Source organism: Rhinopithecus bieti, unplaced genomic scaffold, assembly GCF_001698545.2.
Source record: "Rhinopithecus bieti isolate Rb0 unplaced genomic scaffold, ASM169854v2 scaffold_39870, whole genome shotgun sequence".
In the NCBI taxonomy this organism is placed as follows: Eukaryota; Metazoa; Chordata; class Mammalia; order Primates; family Cercopithecidae; genus Rhinopithecus; species Rhinopithecus bieti.
Genome location: NW_016817144.1, coordinates 172,253 through 193,270, shown reverse-complemented (window position 1 = coordinate 193,270; position 21,018 = coordinate 172,253). Strand labels below are relative to the sequence as shown.

The 21,018-nt window shown below is 39.5% G+C and overlaps 1 protein-coding gene across 1 annotated transcript in view; it reads left to right on the top strand.

The window, feature by feature from the left end:
* The window catches only part of LOC108517730 (nucleosome-remodeling factor subunit BPTF-like), a 39,240-nt gene extending 23,556 nt beyond the window's left edge, over positions 1–15,684 (top strand). The window contains exons 5-7 of the mRNA XM_017855820.1: positions 8,476–8,664; positions 13,822–14,009; positions 15,577–15,684. Coding sequence (XP_017711309.1) covers positions 8,476–8,664; positions 13,822–14,009; positions 15,577–15,684 — 485 coding nt within the window. The remainder of the gene's footprint in view (positions 1–8,475; positions 8,665–13,821; positions 14,010–15,576) is intronic.
* Positions 15,685–21,018: the final 5,334 nt, after the last annotated feature.

The following is a 21,018-nucleotide window of genomic DNA, read 5'->3' as shown; positions in this document are numbered from 1 at the left end:
CTTGTGCACATATGTATGCGTTTCCAGAGGTATAAGCCTAGTTGTGGATTTTCTAGGTCATGGAGCTGGTATATGCTTATCTTTGGTAGATACTGCTCAACAGTTTTCCACAGAGGCGGTGGAAGTATTCACTTCAACAGTGTGTGAGAGTTCTAGCTCCTCTGCACTTGGTATCATCAGCATCACTCTTCGTCTTTTTGGAGGACTGAGGGGACATGCTGGTGGGCATGTAGGGATATTTTATTGTTCTTTGCACTTACCAGCTCCCTGGTGACTAAGGATGTTGAGCATCTTTCTGTGTTCGTGTGTGTGTGTGTGTGTCAGTCATTTAGATATCCTCTTTTGGGAAGTACCTGTCTGCTCCTTTGTTCATTTTCTATAAATGTTTCGTGTTTTACTTTGTAGTTGTTTCATGAGAGAGGGTAAATTTGGTTCTTCCACTTTACCTTGACTAGAAGCAGAAGTATCTGCATTGAACTTTGAATGTTAACCTAATCTCATGTTACTGGGGTAAATATAACTTGTTGTGATGTATTTTCCTTGTTATATATTATAGCATCCAGTTTACTAATATTTTGTTTAGGATTTTTGCATTTACTTTCATGAGTAAAATTGGTTTGTATTTTTCTTCTCTGGTAATGTCAGTCTTTAGTATCAAGAATATTTTGGCCTCATATCATGCGTTGGTACTAGAAGAGTTTTTGTGGGGCTGGTGTTATTTTTTTTGTTTTCGAGATGGAGTTTCACTCTTTCGCCCAGGCTAGAGTGCAGTGTGGCGCGATCTCAACTTGCTGCAACCTCCGCCTTCCAGTTTCAAGCGATTCTCCTGCCTCAGCCTCCCAAATAGCTGGGATTACAGGTGCCCACCACCACGCCTGGCTAATTTTTGTATTTTTAGTAGAGACGGGTTTTCACCATGTTGGCCAGGCTGGTCTTGAACTCCTGACCTTGTGATCCGCCTGCCTTGGCCTCCCAAAGTGCTGGGATTAGAGGTGTGAGCCACCGCGCCCAGTTATGGCTGGTGTTATTTCTTAAATGTTTGCTGGAGTGATTTGGTTCTGGAGTTTTCATTGTGGGAAGGTTATTACAGTTTTCATTCACTTCTTTAGTAGATAATGGGTGTCTTATTCCATTTGTGTTGCTGTAAAGGAGTATCTAAGGCTGGTAATTTATTTAAAAAAAAAAAGAGAGAGAGATTTACTTGGCTATGGTTCTGCAAACTGTACAAGAAGCACGGTACCGACATCTGCGTCTGGCGAGGGCCTCATGATGCTTCCACTAATGGCGGAAGGGGAAAAGGGAGCCATTGTATGTTGATACCTCATGGTGAGAGAGGAAAGGGGAGGCAGGGGTGGCAGATGACAGGCTCTTTTTAACAATCGGCTCTAGTGGGAACTAAGAGTGAGAACTCACTCACCCCCAACCCAAGGGCAGTAATCTGCTCTTGAGGGATCCTACCCCAGAATCCAAACACCTCCCATTAGTCCCCACCTCCAACATTGGGATCAAATTTCAACATGAGATTTTTGGGAGGACAAACATCTAAACTATCCAAAGTACAGCAGTGGCTATTCATATTTTCTGTTGTTTTCTTAGGTTTGTTTTGTTTAATTGCCTTTTTTAAGGAATCTCCTCATTTTGCTGAATCTTTATAATTTATTAGCATAACATCCTATCTTTTTTATATATATAGGGTCTATACTCATTCTGTTTTTCCAATCCAGAAATTCGTTATCTGCCCCCATTAATAATGTTGCAAGGCTGTTTGCAATTCCGTTAGTCTTTTTTTAAAAAAACAGCTTTGTCTTTGTTGACCTTCTCTATTGTATGTTTTTTTCTAAATTAATTTCTGGTCTTAGTATTATGTTCTTCCTTTTATTTTGTTTGTACTTTTGTGGATTTTCTTTCCTAGCTTCTGAAGATGGTTGCTTTGATGGTTTGTAGTTTAGTTTTTTTTATGATGTCTACTGTCAAGGCTATCAGCTTTCCTCTGTGTCCTGCTATAGATACATCCCACAGACTTACTTTATTTTATTTTTAAATGCATGACCAGAACACAACCACAGACTGTTATATGTCATGTTCCCTTTATCCTGTAGTTTAAAATATTTTCTAATTTCTGTTTTAATGTGGTGTGTGTTGAAGTATATTGCTTAATATTCAAACATTTGTAGGTTTCTGTTTTTGTGTTTTGTTTTTTGTGTGTATGTAAGACGGTCTTGTTCTGTTGCCCAGGCTGGATTGCAGTAAAGTGACCATAACTCTCTGTAACTTGGAACTCCTAAGCTCAAGTGATTATCCCACCTCAGCTTCCTAAGTAGCTAATTATCTTTTAATTTTTTTTCTAGTTGATTTCTAATGTAACCCTCTATCAGAGAACATTCTATGCATGATTTATGTCCTTTAAATTTTATTGACGCTTGTTTTATGGCCCAACATTTAATTAATGTTGATAAATGTTCCTTGAACAATTGAAGAGGTTGTATGTATATTACATATATGTACATTACATATATATGTAATATATATATTTTTTCAGTTGGGTGCAGTATAAGACAGGTAAGATTTCTTGTTTTAATTTTTTTGTTTGTTTGCTTTTGGTTTTGTTTTTTTGACACAGAGTCTGGCTCTGTTGCTGAGGCTGCAATGCAGTGGCTCAATCTTGCCTCACTGCAACCTCCGCCTCCTGAGTCCTAGCAATCCTCCCACCTCAGCCTCCTGAGTAGCTGGGACTACAGGTGTTCACCACTATGCCTTGCTAATTTTTGTTTGAGTAGAGACAGCGTTTCTCCATGTTGGCCAGGCTGATCTTGAACTCCTGACCTCAAGTGATCTACCGCACCTGGCCTCAGATAAGATTTCTGATTATATTGTTCTGATCTGTATTCTTGGTACATTTTTGGGTGTTGTTGTTTTTTGTTTTTTGTTTCTTTTTTTTCCTGTCAGATATTTTAAAATTATTTCCAACTATTTATTGTAGATTTGCCTTTTCTCTTTTGCTTTTTTCAGTTTTGCATTATACACTTTGAAACTATTATTAGGAGCACCTAATATTTATATTTTGTTGAATCTTTTATCATTATGAAATGTTATTTTATCATTATGAAATGTTATTTTTAATAATATTTTCAAGCCATACCAGCTTTATTTTGGTTAATGTTTGTATTGTGTATATCTTCTGCAATAGAAAGACTTTAAAAAACATCTGAGAATTTAAAATTTTTGTACAAATACATCTACTTTAGAATTTCTTTATATACAATTGCTTCTGTATATATTTTATTTCAGGCTTTACTTTGAAATAAAATCTTGTCAGAACATTGTCATTTTCATATAATGTGGTAGAAGTTACTATGTGAAGGACAAAATTGTAGTATGAAAAATGATAGCAGTGAGAATATAAGAAAATTGGGTAGATTTCATGTTGAAGAAATCTACCCATTATATTGAGTATGATCAGTGATCAGAAATATTTTGTGTGGCTCAGATTAAAGATTAAACTGAAAAAGTTGGGCAATATTTGGGGAAAGATTGCTACATAACACTTTAAAAAGTTAAAAAGTTAATCTCTTAATACCTATTCAGTTTCAACTGTCTTTGGCAAGAATACTTTATAAACAATGTGCTGGTTAATTAATGTATCACACCAAAAGGCTCATGGTATATGGTTTTTCTACCTTCAGAGATGCCTAGATGGATCAATGAGTTTAGGTGGTGAGATTGCATGATTCTCTGTTAATCTCTCACTCATTAATGAGTGACCTCAGGTGATCCGCCCACTTCAGCCTCCCAGTGTGCTAGGATTACAGGCGTGAGCCACCGTGCTGGCCAGACTTCTTGCTTTTTAGCAGAATCAGGGTTTTTTTTTCCAGTATCAGGGTTTTTTTGTTGTTGTTGTTGTTTTTTTCTTGATAGATGGAGTCTTGCTGTGTCGCCCAGGCTGGAGTGTAGTGGTGAGATCTTGGCTCACTGCAGCCTCCTCCTCCCAGGTTCAAGCAATTCTCCTGCCTTAGCCTCCCGAGTAGCTAGGACTATAGGCATGTGCCACCACATCTGGCTAATTTTTGTATGTTTAGTAGAGTTGGGGTTTCACCATGTTGGTCAGGCTGGTCTTGAACTCCTGACCTAGTGATCTGCCTGCCTCGGCCTCCCAAAGTGCTGAGATTACAGGCGTGAGCCACCCACCCGGCCCAGAATCAGTTATTTATTTGGAGACTGTAATAATGGAGTTTTGGGTTTTTTTGTTTGTTTGTTTGTTTGTTTGAGACAGGGTCTTGCTCTGTCACCCAGGCTGGAGTGCAGTGGCACAATCTCAGCTCACTGCAACCTCTGCCTCCTGAGTAGCTGGAATTACAGGCGCCCACCACCATACCCAGCTAATTTTTGTATTTTTGGTAGCGACGGGGTTTCGCCATGTTGGCCAGGCTGGTCTCAAACTCCTGACCTCAGGTGATCCGCCCATTTCAGCCTCCCAGTGTGCTAGGATTATAGGTGTGAGCCACCGTGCTGGCCAGACTTCTTGCTTTTTAGCAGAATAAAATGTTTGAGACTTATGTTACACAGTACCTATCCCGACTTGGAATCTTTCTTTTTTCCTCCAAGAAGTCCTGGTTCCTTTTAATGGGAAACAATATTTACAGACTACAATCTAGACTCAGAGATACTTTTTGCTATTGGACTGTCACTGCCGCTATGCTTTTTTGGTGGGTAGTGTTATGAAGGACATGTTTTTGAAAAGAAAAAGATCATCAGTTTATATTAACATTTCAAATTCAGATTGCGGATAGCATACTTAGTTTCTTTGTTTTTACATTTGTATCTCTGTTCCCTTACACTGAAAATTTCAGTTCCAGCAACAGTAATTCAGCTATACATTTGCTTTATTCCATTACAGGGTATTCCAGTCCTAATGTGCATTAATAATAAGAGGAAGTGATTTATTTTAAATAGTAGTATTTTCATAATACCAGTATTACTGCTAACACTAAGACTACTGAATGGCATTTATGACTTTTTGCTGCTCTTTATTTCTCATTATACTTCATTTCTAGGAAGGATGTACAGACAAAATATCGTATTCCAAAGTTGCTTAAAATAATCCCCTAGACTGGGCATTGTGGCTCACACCTGTAATCCCAGCACTTTGGGAGGCCAAGGTGGACAGATTGCTTGAGCTCACGAGTTCAGGACCAGCCTGCCCAACCTGGCAAAATTCCTTTTCTATAAAAATTAGCTGGGCGTGCTGGTGTTTGCCTGTTGTAGTCCTAGCTACTCAGGAGGCTGAGGTGGGAAGATGGCTTGAGCCTAGGAGGTAGAAGTTTCAGTGAACTGAGATTACGCCAGTGCACTAAAGCCTGGGTGATAGAGCCCGACCTTGTCTTAAAAAAAAAAAAAAAGAAAAAAAGAATGAAAGAAAAGAAAAAGAAAAAAAGGGCCAGGCTTGGTGGCTCACGCCTGTAATCCCAGCACTTTGGGAGGCCGAGGTGGGCGGATTACGGGTCAGGATTTCTAGACCAGCCTGGCCAAATATGGTGAAACCCCATCTCTACTAAAATTACAAAAAAAATTAGCCGGGCGTGATGGTGGGTGCCTGTAGTCCCAGCTACTCGGGAGGCTGAGGCAGGACAATCGCCTGAACCTGGGAGGCAGAGGTTGCAGTGAGCTGAGATCACGCCACTGCACTTCAGCCTGGGTGACAGAACAAGACTCCATCTAAAAAAAAAGATGATAATCCTTTGTGTGGTTATGCACAACTTGATATACAGTTCATTTGTTTCGGTTTAATTTTTAGGGATTGCTTTTCTATAATAACTTTAATTCTTTGAAAATGTAGAACATTTGCATTATTATAAATTCAAAACTGTGTAACTGGAGATATTCAGAGAATTTTGACTTTCATTCCTTCTCTCTCTAGTTCACTATGTCTTTCTTTTCTCTTGTAAGTAGCCATTTTTATTGGTTTTGGTTATTCTTCAATTTTTTTTTTTTTGGAGATGTAGTTTCACTCTGTTGCCCAGGCTGGAGTGCAGTGGCACGGTCTTGGCTCACTGCAACTTCTGCCCACCTGGGTTCAAGCAGTTCTGCCTCAGCCTCCCAAGTAGCTGGGATTACAGGCGCCTGCCGCCGTGCCCAGCTAATTTGTGTATTTTTAGTAGAGACGGGATTTCACCATGTTGGCCAGGCTGGTCTCAAACTCCTGAGCTCATGCTCCACCTGCCTTGGCCTCCCAAAGTACTGTGATTACAGGCGTGAACCACCGCGCCCAGCTGGTTTTATTTTTTATAAATAAAAGTAAAATCTGTTTATAAATTTGTATTTCCTCCTCTTCTCACACAAAAGTAAGCATATTATAAGTATTGTTCTACACCTTGCTTTTAACATTTAATCTTGGAGATCATTTTATGTGTGAACATAGTGATTATCCTCAGTTCTTGCTACAATTCCATGGTATTTCATTGTGTATACCAACTTTTATTCAACCAATGCCCTATTGATGGGCATTTTCTTTTTTTTTTTTGAAACAGAGTCTCGTGCTGTCACCCAGGCTGTAGTGCAGTGGCGTGATCTCGTCTCACTGCAGCTTAGCCTCCTGAGTAGCTGTGATTACAGGCGTGCACCACCACACCTGGCTAATTTTTGTATTTTTAGTAGAGACAGGGTTTCGCCATGTTGGCCAGGCTGCTCTCGAACGCCTGACCTCAGGTTACCTCAGGTGATCCGCCCACCTCTGCCTTCCAAAGTGCTGGGATTACAGGCATGAGCCACTGTGCCTGGCCCCTCCCTTTTTTTTTTTCAGACAAGGTCTCACTTTGTTACCCAGGCTAGAGTGCAATGGCGCAATCATGGCTCACTGCAACTTCTGACTCTCGGGTTCAAACAATCTTCCTGCCTCCCTCAAATACCTAGGACTACAGGCATGCACTACTATGCCTGCCTTATTTTTGCATTTTTCGTAGAGATGGAGTTTCACCATGTTGCCCTGGCTGGTCTCGAACTCCTAACCTCAAGTGCTCTGCCTCCCTCAACCTTCCACAGGCGTGAGCCTCTGCTCCCAGCCTTCATTGGCATTTCCTTTGTTTCTGGGTCTTTTGCCTTTTTAAATACTCCAGTGAATAGCTAGCTCTATAGATGAGTAATTTAGTAATTTTTTTAGTGTATTTTGGGCTAGATTTCTAGACACAGGATTGCTATATTAAGTAAATGCATGTGTAATTTTCCCTTCGTGTATTGTGAGACTTGGATTTTTGCCAGTTGATAACAGAGTAGTTTCTTCATATAGTTTTATTTTACTTTTCTCATAGTATGAATTGGGCGTATTTCCATATACCTAAAGGGCATTTTCTTTTCTTTTGTGACTGTTCACCTATTTTCCCATATTTTATCAGGTTGTCGGGTTTTTTTCCTGAAACCCAACATTATATGTTAAAGATAGTTACTGCAATAGACTCAACCAATTTTTACTTAGGTGATTTGAAGAGTGTCTTGTCAGTGGCAAAAACAAATGCAGAGGGAGACTCTTAATTTCTGAACTACCATGGAAAGACAGGCTTTCTGTTCATGGTAGTGGTAATTTTTTATGTTTTTAAGAACTATACTCTTAATGATACTATTAAGTTGTCCTTAGAAGTTAACAGTCACAGCTAGGCACAGTGGCTCATGCCTGTAATTGCAGCCACTTTGGGAGGCCAAGGTGGGCGGATCACCTGAGGTCAGGAGTTCGAGACCAGCCTGGCCAACATGGTGAAACCCTGTCTCTACCAAAAATATAAAACAATTATCCAGGCATGGTGGTGTGCACTGGTAGTCCCAGCTGCTCAGAAGGCTGAGGCAGGAGAATCTCTTGAACCTGGGAGGCGGAGGCTACAGTCAGCCAAGATTGTGCCACTGCACTCCAGCCTGCGCAACAGTGAGACTCCATCTTAAAGAGAGGAAGAAGTTAACAATCAAATTTAGGCATTACCTTCCAGTTAATTTGGGGGGCATAGGATTCAGGCAGAAAACCACAGAGTTAAATAATCCTGCTTACTTCTGTTTCTAATACTGTTTGAGTACTTTTGAAAAGTAAGACTATAAGCTTCAGATTTTGAATATTGTCTCGGCAAACCACCTCTGCAATATCTGGTGCACTTTAAGTTTTGAGAGGTAGTCATATCACTTGGTTATTCTCCAGCTCTGGGGTATCCAAAAAATTGTCTGCCTTGTACTGGAGACTAAGGTGATACGAGTCAGTGAGTTAGGGTTAGGCCTTCACCACTGCCCCCCCCAAAAAAAGTCAGTGAGTTAATAGCCTGGAAGACCTAAAAAAATAAGGTGTTGCTTACCACTTTCTTTTATACATTGCATTACTCATACATGAACAGCTTTTCTTTTTAAAAATACAGCTTTGTAATGAAATCCTAAAACAAATGTCTTTTCTGACAATTCGTCATTTTTCATGTGATTTCCAATTTAAAATCAGATATTCTATTTTTCTAGAAGAACCTAACAAGATATGTGAGAGCAGTAACACTAGTGCTACCACTACCTCCATCCAACCTAATCTGGAAAACAGTAACAGCAGCAGTGAACTAAATTCTTCCCAGAGTGAATCTGCTAAGGCAGCTGATGATCCTGAAAATGGAGAAAGAGAATCTCATACACCTGTCTCTATTCAGGAAGAGATAGGTAAGAAAATACTTCATCCATTCCATTAAAGGGAGGTTTTTTTTTTTTCTTTTCTTTTGTGTTTTTTAATTTTCTCTTTATTTTTTAATTTTTTAAATGAAAGTTTGGTGGGGGGGAATTTAGATGTTATTTTCCTTTATTTTCATTTTTTTAAAACACAGATAGCACTTGCACTCAATGTTTTGTTTTAAAATCTACAAAAGCACACAGAGTGGGGAAGAAAGATCCTTTTCATACTTCCCTCCACAAAGGTAACCACCATCCATCAACAGTTTGGTGTGTAACATTTTAGATCTTTCTCTCTGCAGTTACATTTATGGATATATGTTTACAAAGTTTTGGAGGGCTTTGGGTGATTTTCTCGTTTTGGGAGTTTTTAAAATATAAACAGGATCATTCTGCATGTATTGTTCTGCATCCTGCTTTTTTTACCCAGTGATACATGTAGAGAATCTTTTTGTGTTACGAATTGAATTCTTTTTTTTTTTAACTGCTGCATGGTACTCCAGAGTATGGATAAACCATAATTCATACACTGTGTCTCTATTAATGGACATTTATGTTGTTAACAGTTTTTCATTATTACAAATAGTGGTGCTTTTGAACATCTTTAACATATATCTTTGTGTACTTGTGCAGGTATTTCTGGCAGTATAGAAACAGTAGGTGGACTTGCTGGTCAAATGGTAGCTACATTTAAAAAACAGTGATGGCTACTGCTTAATTGTATATCAAAAGAGATTTATACCAGTAATTTTCATACATTTCGGTTTTCTTATTTTCTCACTTAAATTCAGCATCATTCCTCTTAACATTTTTGCCAATGGTGAAAAGTATTTCGTATACAAATTTACATATTCTTACTCACGTGGTTAAGTTTCTTACATGTGTTTGTTGAACTTCCTATCAATTGCTTATTCATATCTTTTCTCGCTTTTCTTAATAGAGTTTTGTTGTTTTCTTTAATGAAGTTTAGGAATGTTTTATGTATTGTGGCTATTAATCTTCAATTTTACATGTATTTGCATAGTAATTGCCTACTTTTAGCTCTTTGTTGTCATACAGAAATTTTACATTTTATATAGTTAAATTTATCAATCTTTTTCTTTAGAGTTTTCTGAATTTTGTGTTTTATTAAGGAGGGTTATCACCATCCCAAGAATATACATATATTTTACAGTAATTCTTCTTAATACTTCTATAACTGTTTTCAATCTATCTAAGGTAATAATTTTCATTTGATATGAGTTGGAAATCTGTTTTAATTAGGACTTTTTCACTTGCAAGTGACCAAACCAACTTAAACTAGCTTAAGTGAAGAGGGAATTTAATTAGCTTATATAGTTGGGAAGTCCGAGCCGTCATCAGGCATAATTGGACCTTCAGGTATCAAACTCTTCGTTTTCCCCTCTCTCTCTCTCACCTTTTAGGTCTACATATATTTATGTGTGTTAACCTCATTCTCTCCCAATACAGACAGGCTATTTCCATGTGGCAGGGAAGATGGCACCAGCAATTTGTATTTATATGTTTCCAAGGTCTGTGACCCAAAGGCAAGGCCCCTACTTCTGCTCCAAATCAAAAGTCCTTGAGGAAGGAATTTGAGTGGCTTATCTTGGATCATATTATTTCTAACCCTATGACCAGGGCAGGCAAGGTACTACTATTGATGCCTCCAGCAAAAGTGTGTGACTGGAGTTGGGTAGGAATGGTTTTCTAAGGAAAGAAGGATGCCGCAAAGATTATAGCATGATAAATATCTACACTTCCATCTTTTGGTAGCTCAGCATGTGTGTGTACCCATACATACAGTTTGTTCCCATACATACAATTCAAAAATGGTTCTGCCTAATATAATGCAAATATTTCACCTACAACTTAAAACTTTTTCAAAAACCTCTTTCCCACAGTTACATCCTGTAATTGTATCTAGACCCAAATCTAGTATTTCTGTGTATGTACATTAATTCCGATAGATCTGGAGGTGGCTTATCTTGATCTTACAATCCATGAGCCACATTATGAATTTAACTGCCTATGACACTCATAAACATCGTGGAGAGTGTTCTTTAATAAATCAGGATGCCATTGGTTTTCTGGGAGAGTGGCTGTGTTTGAGAGGTGAGAAGCATATGAGAAGATTCCCCTTCTAGAGGCCATTCTGTTTTAGCTGCCTAGTTCCTGCTGTCTGTTATTGGGGTTGGGTTGTTGGGGACTTCTGTAGGATAAAACAATCATATAACCCTATTTGTCAGGTTTGGGGTTTTTTTCTGACAGTAGCACTCACTTGTAGATTCCTAGGTTCCCAGCTAATACTTAATGCCCAGTAACTTGCTTTAGGATCCATGAAGGTGAATACCCTCCACTTCCTCAGTTTATCTGTTTAGTAGACCAATAGTCCTAGCCCTCATGTGAAGAGTTTGTGTAGGCTTCTGCCTGTTGGTATCATTAAACAGTGAGCTGCAGAGGCTGATGTAGATCTGTAGCCTGCCGCCAGCCTGCGTCACAAGGATCCACTGCTTTATAATAGGAAGAATATGGCCTTTGGGCAGAGGGTGTTCAGTAAAGACCTCTACCCTCAGTTTAGTTCTCTTTTTCCGTTTCTTTAAGTCTTACCCCGTGGTTGAATTTTCTTCTCCTTTCCCTTATTTGCACTAAATTTAGCAAGTGATAAAGAATTGACTCTGAGCAGTATTGGATTGTTGGCTCTGAATTAGGAAACTTTTTAAAAGCACTGTGTCATTCTCTTTCTCTTTTCAGGAAATCTGACCCTGACCAAATGACGCCTAAAAAGTATCTATTACAGGACTTTATAGATGGTCCCAGGAACTAGCCACTGTAGTTCAATATCTTGGCGTAAAACTCCATGATCTGACAGCCAGGTGCAGTGGCTCACGCCTGTAATCCCAGCACTTTGGGAGGCTGAGGCGGGTGGATCACCTGAGGTCAGGGGTTCAAGACCAGCCTGACCAACATGGTGAAACCCCATCTCTACTAAAATACAAAATTAGCTGGGCATGATGGCGGGCGCCTGTAATCCCAGCTACTTGGGAGGCTGAGGCAGGAGAATCGCTTGAACCCGGGAGGCAGAGGTTGCAGTGAGCCGAGATCGCACCACTGCACTCGAGCCTGGGCGACAAGAGCAAAACTCCATCTCAAAAAAAAAAAAAAACCCTCCATGATCTGAGATCCAAGAGAAAATTGATAGTCTGACCAACTGCTTTGCTACCACACATCCAAAGTGACTTGCTTTTCCAGCCTGCTGGCAAGATGCTCAGCACCCTCTCTCCATTTTGACTTATTATTTAAGGAGGGCAAAGAGGTGTGTTCTTTCTGTTTAAAACAAAAATCTGTGGAATGTGAGATAATTTTAATTACCATACCTTTAAGATAGGGGCTGGAAATTTGTAGAAATTTCTAGACCTGCTTTTGAATTGTATTTTATTTCCAAAACTGTAGTAGTGTGATATTTTGGAGTCAGAACCTTAAAATATTCTACTGCATTATTTAGAATTCACTGATTTTGATAGAAATCCATCAAACTTGCTTAAAAGGGGAATTTTATTGACATACGCTATTGAGAAGTCCATTGTTGGTGACAGTCTCAGGTGCATTATTGGATCTAGGGAGCCAAATGAGGTTATTGAAACTACTTCTGATTTTGCCTTTTCATATTTTTCTCTTTATTTCTTCTCTATGATGGGCTTCTTGTTTGCTGTTATCAATGGTTTTCTCCATGTTGTGGGAATAAAAGTGGCCAACTTCTGATTTACACCCTTCCTGCTCATTACTACAAAAAGCAAAGACCCCTTCTCCAACTCCAGATTTTAAAAACTGGAAAGGATGCTGAGAGGATTGGGCCAGAGAGCCAGTCTTGGGGCAGTCACTGTGGCCAGCTAGTGGTGTGCTTTGTCTGGCCATGCTGGGTCCTGCTGCTCACAACATACTTGATTTGCAGCCCTGGCAGAATCATATGATTAAAGTGTGGGAGGGCAGTGGTGAGGGAAGTATCTCCCCAAAGGAAAGAAGGGGTATGGAACAGGTAAAATTAACAGATGTTTATGAAATTGTCTTAATTATTTTCCCCGAAATGCACAGCCAGCTTTCCCAATCCTAGTTTTTCTCTATTTACTTAAAATGTCATCTTTATTATATATAATATAGTAAATGGTCTGTCCTTTCATTTGCCAGTGCCACAGTGTCTTCATTTTTTAAAGCCTTAAATTAAAAGGAAAATCAGAGCTTATTCAACTGTCTGGTCAATGGAAATTGAACAGTGATGCAGTAGTTTTAGAATGTATACAAATTTTTCTAGCCTGGGCAACATGGCGAAACCCCATCTCTGCAGAAAATACAAAAAATTAAGCAGGTGTGGTGGTGCATGCCTGTGGTTCCAGCTACTTGGAAGGCTGAGATGGGAGAACCACCTGAGCCTGGGGAGTTGAGGCTGAGGTGAAATGAGATTGTGCCACTGCACTCCAGAATGAGACCCTGTCTCAAAAAAAAGAGAAAAAAAGTCAGCCAAAGTGAGATTGATCAGTATATGAAGCAGAAATTGCTCCTGTGCAGTTTGTCACTTTAAAAAATTAAATTACTAGGAAAATGTTGAGAGGTCTTTATTAGGTTATAAAACACTAGTTGATTTTTTTATATTGATAAGCATACACAGATAATTATCTAAATTCCCTAGTGGAAAATTCGTGACATTTATGTTTATAAGCTCAAAACTATTTGGTATTTAAACAGAATTCCAGTGGAAATCTTTCGAAAACTTACACCTTTTTATACAGAAATCCATATTGAATATATAAGGCAACACGTTGTTAGTTTGCTTTTGAATTATTATTATGTTTTTATTACTTGTAACTTTGTAGCAGCCCTTCCTGTTTTCACATAGATGAGCTTTGAAACAGATAACCTAGCATGTTTGAATTTTTTGTGGAATAATAGATGACTCAGTAGAGTTACGACATTTTCTTTTAAGTGAAAAACTTAAGGATTAATGATACTTGCTTTGCCATTCAAGGGCTTTTTAAAAAATCTGTTTACTTTGTGGATTTTTACATATACACCTGATATGAGTTTTGCTGAAATAAGGTGATTATAATTATTTACTTATTGTCAGCAATTGCTTTGTGCCTTCTCATTTGACAATAGGTGATTTCAAATCGGAGAAGTCCAATGGGGAGCTCAGCGAATCTCCTGGAGCTGGAAAAGGATCATCTGGCTCAACTCGAATCATCACCAGATTGCGGAATCCAGATAGCAAACTTAGTCAGCTGAAGAGCCAGCAGGTGGCAGCCGCTGCCCATGAAGCAAATAAATTATTTAAGGAGGGCAAAGAGGTGTGTTCTTTCTGTTTAAAAGAAACATCTATTTCCAAAGCTATAGTAGGTAACAAGATTGAAAGCATTAGGCTTTATAAGTATAGTTGCAAACCCAAATTTCAGTCAAGGGATAAAAATGCTATAAATGGCTGATACGCTTTCTTACTATGTGATCAGTTTTATTCTACATATCATTCTAAAGAATTAAAGCCTTCTTTACACATATGAGTAGGCTATTTTGGGTTTATGGTTTATTAAATAACTGTAGGTGATTCACTGCTCAGTTCTAGCTGTGATCACTTCAGGTGAACCTGCAGCTAAAGGATGAGGCTTACCCATTGATAGCAGAGTACTGTGGACAGGACAGCATGGCATCCCAGCTCTGATCATGAACAATGAGATCAGAGCTAGGACTCGGTATCTCTGTCCTTCAGCTAGCCATGGTGACAGGACATGGCCCCAACTGTGTCTCCGATATTCGAGAATTATTTTCAGGGTAGATATGCAAGAATAAATGATGTTCTTAACATCACAGCAATTGCTTAAAAGCAGTGACTTTCATACTTCTTTTTGACTCTGACCCTCAGTCACATACACATTTTTCCATAGCAGTCCAGTACACATATTCAAAAGCTTTCTGAAATAGTGTTTTACCTTATTATGTGGGAAGCACTCTGGTATTTTCTGTGGTAGCCTATATTGCATTACATTTTATTTTTTAAAAAGCTGAAGAAGACCCACTGTTTATTTCATAGTCCATTAAGAGTTGGGACCAACTGTTTGAAAATACTATTTTGAAGTATCCATGGGGTCTTACACTATAGCTAGAATGATAAAAGGACCCGAAAGGATGTTTTAGGAATATAGTTTTGGGGTAGTACATGCAATGCCCTTCTTTTCTCTTAAGTGTACGTTATATACTTGAAAAAAAAGGTAGGTGAGTAATTTATATGTATGGTTTCATGTGTATATTTGAAGTATTAATACATGAAAACAGTGAATAATATGGCATGTAATAGGTACTTATTGGTTTTCTTTCTGCAGGAGTATCTTGGTTGTTTAATTGCTAACATTGCTTTAGCTTTTAATAGCTTTTGCTTCAAAATTCTATCATAGTTTATCTTAACACTTTGAGTGATTAATTATGAAATACAGTTATTCAGGATGAAATTTTACATCTTGATTGCTAAATAATGCGTCTTTTTATGTTTTTGGTCATGGTCTGGTAGTTACTCTCAGAGGGGAAATTTCACGGGTGAGCCAAAAGGAATGGGTCATGACAGACTATCACAATTTTTTAAATTGGTCGAGGGAAGTATCGGTCTACCACATCATACTCACATTCATTTGTTTGAATAAGGCACCGCACGAGAAGATCATTGATAAGAGAAGCTCTTGCACATAATTCTGTCTGACTCCAGCAGGGGTTCCAATTGGAACGGTTCTGTCCATGGGTCGAAGTTTCTTATTATCTCACTCTTGAGACTGACTCTCACCATTCGGAAACAACATCCCTTCTCCTTTCTTCATCCAATTTTGGGCATCACATAGGTAAAGGTAAACTAAGGTTCATTTATTGCTGTAGATTTTAAATGTTTCAATGCTTGTTGATGATGTGCGCTTGAAGTATACCAATGAGTTGAATGAAGTCAATGTGGTCAACAGACAGGACGTAGAGGCATGCGTTATTTAACTCTGACACACCTATTTGGGAGGATTAGGATCAGAGTCTTTATCTGAATGATGGGGCCAAGTTACACTACTGTGCTTTACTTAAGTCACCTAGTGAAATATTTTTTCATTTCTTCTTGAACTCAGGGCAAATTTGGTCAAGGCAGTTCAGATGTGTAGGCAAACCCAGGAATTGCATGGCTTTAGCCATTTTGGAGTGTGCGTTAAACCAGTTGTGTGCTACCATATGGGGAATCTTTAGGATACAGGTAGGTGATCTGGCTTGTAATGATGTTGGGCTCCCTTTTGATATACTAGCATATTAATAATGAAAGGTTAGGGTATTTTAGAGGCCATTGAGACCTTTACTTTGGCCTCATTTTCTTCATATAAGTTGTAAACGTTTAATGAATATTATTAGTTCTTTTTTTTTTTTGAGACCGGTCTTGTACTGTCGCCCAGGCTGGGTGTGCAATGCGCAATCTCAGCTTGCTGCAACCTTGTTCCCAGGTTCAAGCGCGATTCTCTTGCTTCGCCTTCTGAGTGCTGGGATTACAGGCACCCCACCGTGCCCAGCTCATTATTTGTATTTTTAGTAGAGACCATTGGTTTGCCTGTGTTGGCTTAGGCTGGTTTGAATCTACTTGTGATCTGCCCGTCTCGGCTCCCAAGTGCTGGGATTACAGGAGTGAGCACCACACCCTCCATGAATATTAGTTCTTATTTGCCTTAAGGACTGGTAGATGAAGATCAAAAGAGATCTGGGTATTGAAGTTTGAAATATTTTCTTTTTTTTTTTTTTTTTTTTTTTTTGAGACTGGAGTCTTATTCTGTCACCCAGGCTGGAGTGCAGTGGCCGGATCTCAGCTCACTGCAAGCTCCGCCTCCTGGGTTTATGCCATTCTCCTGCCTCAGCCTCCCGAGTAGCTGGGACTACAGGCGCCCCGCCACCTCGCCCGGCTAGTTTTTTTTTTTTTTTTATTTTTTAGTAGAGACGGGGGTTCACGGTATTAGCCAGGATGGTCTCGATCTCCTGACCTCGTGATCCGCCCGTCTCAGCCTCCCAAAGTGCTGGGATTACAGGCTTGAGCCACCGCGCCCGGCCCGAAAGTTTGAAATATTTTCTAAAGTAGCATTTTTATTGACTAGAAAGAACACTCATGTTTTTTAGTATTTATTCTAGAATCTTGTAGGCAGTATGCTGGGAATCTGATTTATATCCTTTTTTAAAGTTCAGTGTCCAACCAAAGATCATGTAGCTCCTGAGTAGACCCAGGGCTGTGCAGCTTGAACAGATGACTAAAAGAAAGAAAATTTTGTGACTTGAATCTACTTTTAGCCCTGATAGACTTGCTTTGTAACTTTAGTCTTTAAAAGTTATTATTACAAAACTAAGGTTTATGGTAATGGAAAGAATATTTAAGGGCATAAAGCAAAAGTCAGAACTATTTTATCTTCCCTGCCCCCATCTTTTCTACAGAGTCCACTCCAAAGGCATAGCCCTATAGCTTTTAAAATGTAAAAAGCCAGGCACAGTGGCTCAATGTCTGTAATCCCAGCACCTAGGGAGACCGAGGTACTAAAAACAAAAATTAGCTGGATGTGGTGGCACATGCCTGTCTTCCCAGGTACTCGGGAGGCTAAGGCAGGAGAATGGCTTTAACTCAGGGGGTGGAGGCTACAGTGAGCTGAGATTGTGCCACTGCACTCCAGCCTGGGTGACAAAGCAAGGCTTCATCTCAAAAGAAAACAAAAGGGACATAAGATATGTTTTTGAGAAAAATAAATTTATGCCTACTAAATGTTTTTCATCTGCTAAAGGTGTGGCTCCCAGTTTTCTTTGGTGTTTCCACCACATACATTTTTTTTTTTCTTTTTTCACGTAGGATCTCACTGTCACCCAGGCTGGAGTGCAGTGGCATCATCAGAGCTCACTGCAGCCTTGACCTCCCTGGGCTAAGGTTATCCTCTCACCTCAGCCTCCTGAGTAGTTGGGACTATAGACGCATTCCACTATGCCTGGCTAATTTTTGTATTTTTTACAGATAAGAGGTCTCGTTATGTTGCCCAGGCTGTTCTTGAACTCTGGGCTCAAGTGATCTGCCTGCCTCGGCCTACTGGAGTGCTGGGATTAGTGATACATTTCTGATAATAGCACAATAAGTACAATGGTTGCTATAACAGTTTAGAGAGTGGTTTGACAAAACAAAGTTAAAATGCAATTCCACTCCTTCCTAATACAGTAGAGAAACTTTTACCCTGTGTACATGAGAAGACATTGTAGTAGGGTGTTCCTTATAATATTATTTCATATGGTGAAATTTGGAAACAATTCCTAAGTACTCATAATCAGGCCTATTTTTTTTTTGTTTTTGGAGACGGAGCCTTGCTCTGTCTCCCAGGCTGGAGTGCAGTGGCGCCATCTCGACTCATTGCAAGCTCCGCCTCCTGGGTTCACGCCATTCTCCTGCCTCAGCCTCCTGAGTAGCTGGGACTACAGGCGCCCACCACCACGCCCAGCTAATTTTTTGTATTTTTAGTAGCGATGAGGTTTCACCATGTTAGGCAGGATGATCTCGATCTCTTGACCTTGTGATCTGCCTGCGTCGGCCTCCCAAAGTGCTGGGATTACAGGCGTGAGCCACCGCGCCTGGCCAATCAGGCATGTTTAAATTGTGTTACTTCATAATGGACTGTTACATAGCAGTGAAAAACACACTATTTGTGAAAAACACACAAGTGTCGAGATTGAATCTCGTAAGTTTACAATAGAATGAAAACATTTGGGCCGGGCGCGGTGGCTCAAGCCTGTAATCCCAGCACTTTGGGAGGCTGAGATGGGCGGATCACGAGGTCAGGAGATCGAGACCATCCTGGCTAACACAGTGAAACCCCGTCTCTACTAAAAAAAAATACAAAAAACTAGCCGGGCGACATGGCAGGCGCCTGTAGTCCCAGCTACTCGGGAGGCTGAGGCAGGAGAATGGCGTAAACCAGGGAGGCGGAGCTTGCAGTGAGCTGAGATCCGGCCACTGCACTCCAGCCTGGGTGACAGAGCGAGACTCCGTCTCAAAAAAAAAAAAAAAAAAAAAAGAAAAACATCTGGAGAGGGTAGGGGGGCGCAAGTGTTGTAAAATTACCTATTGGGTACAGTGTTTACTATACAGGTAACGAGTAACTAGAAACTCATTTCCCCCCAGTGTGTATGCACATATACCCCTTGAATCTGAAATAAAATAAAAATTTTAAAACAGAAAACAGTTCCATCACTAAAAATACATCAGGATAAATGTGGATACCACATATCTTTGTGTAGAGTTTAAAAGCATGTGTGATAATACAATGTTACAGTATTGTTTAGGAATATAGACATTTGTAAAATTTTAAACACAAGGGCTATATGCTTGAAAGGTAAGAAATAATACTTCTAAATAAATAAATGCTCAAATATAAATCATAATGAAAACTAGAACACATTTTGATCTGGATGTTCATGAAGGTACTACATACATTGAAATTTGTGAGATGCAATTAAAGTCTTCCTAGGAGAAGTTGCTAGCTTTTAGTGCTCATATTAGGAAAGAAACTGCGAATTAATTAGCTAGGGGTACATCTCAAGGAACCAAGCTAAAGAAAGAAAATATTAAAGATGAGCAAATGTGATGAAATAGAAAACAAATATAGCTTAGGATCCCATTATGTTTTATAAGCCTCTGATAAGATTATCAAGGGGGGAAAAATAATACAGCACAAATAACCAATATCTAGAATAAAAACACGGTGGCTCACGCCTGTAATTCCAGCACTTTGGGAGGCCAAGATGGGCAGTCACCTGAGGTCAGGAATTCGAGACCAGCCTGACCAACATGGAGAAACCCTGTCTCTATTAAAAAACAAAACAAAACAAAAAAATGAAATTAATCAGGTGTGGTGGCACATGCCTGTAATCTCAGCTACTTGGAAGGCTGAGGCATGAGAATCACTTGAACCCGGGAGGTGGAGGTTGCGATGAGCCGAGATCGTGCCATTGCACTCCAGCCTGGACAACAAGAGTGAAACTCTGTCTCAAAAAAAAAAAAAAGTAAAACAAGAGACATACTAACCAATATTTCTGATTCTCTTTTATTAGAACTTGGAATTTTAAAGCCTTCACAGGGTCTACTAACACAGTATTCCGGTTTTCTACATCCACAAAGAAAGGGGTCCACCTAGGAGTGGACCAAGATGGTGGAATAGAAGTCCCAGCCTGATCATGCCCTGCCTTGCATTCCCACCGTCACAGAAAGGGGCCTACCGAGCTCCCTTTGGTTGGGGGAAGGGTTGGGAAGGACACCACAGTGATCTCAGTCCTTAGTAGGGCAGAAGCCACACTCTTAGGCAGGAGAAGGATTTCTGGTTGTTTATCACTGCACCTGTCATTAAGGTGATGGCAGGACCAGATGATTTCATAAGGTTTTTCTTAAGTTTCGGGAACCAGATAGTTCTATTTAAACTTTTCTACCAGAATAGAAAAGGAGGAAATTTTACAGATTATTGTTTCTGTTAGTGTGAAACTATTAGAAAACTTGATAAATAGAAATAGACAAATAGAAAATTATGGCCCTGTCTCCTTTATTAATATTTATTATAATAATTAATAGCAAATAGGTGTATCTATAAGAAATCTGAAAATATTGGTATGCAGATATATTCAGGAGTAAATTTAAAGAATAAGAAACCATGGCTAAATTGGCTTCACCTTAGACACCAATCTCCAATACTAGGAGATTACTAATGTCGTACTATTTTAAGAAGTCAAAGAAGGCCTGGACTCGATGGCTTACACCAATAATCCCAACACTTTGGGAGGCCAAGGCGAGTGGATCACTTGAGCCCAGGAGTTTTAATACCAGCCTGGCCAACGTGGTGGAACCCCATCTCTATGAAAATTTAGCCAGGCATGGTGGTGCACACTGTAGTCCCAGATACTAGGAGACTGAGGCAGGAGAATCAGTTGAACCTAGTAGGCAGAGGTTGCAATGAGCTGAGATCGCACCACTGCACTCCATCCTGAGCAACAGAGCAAGACACTGTCTCAAAAAGAAAAAAGTCAAAGAAAGGAAACCTTTTGATCATCTCATTAGATGCCAAGAAGGTTTTTTGTCCAAGTTCATTATTATTTATTGTTTTTTTTTAAATTTTTTTACATTTTTTTGGGTAGAGATGGTGTCTCCCTATGTTACCCAGACTGATCTTGAATCTCTGACCTCAAATGATCCTCCCACCTTGGCCTCCCAAAGTGCTGGGATTACAGGTGTGAACCACTGCACCTGGCCTATTTATTCATTTTTTAAAAAACTCTCAGATAAGTATGAAT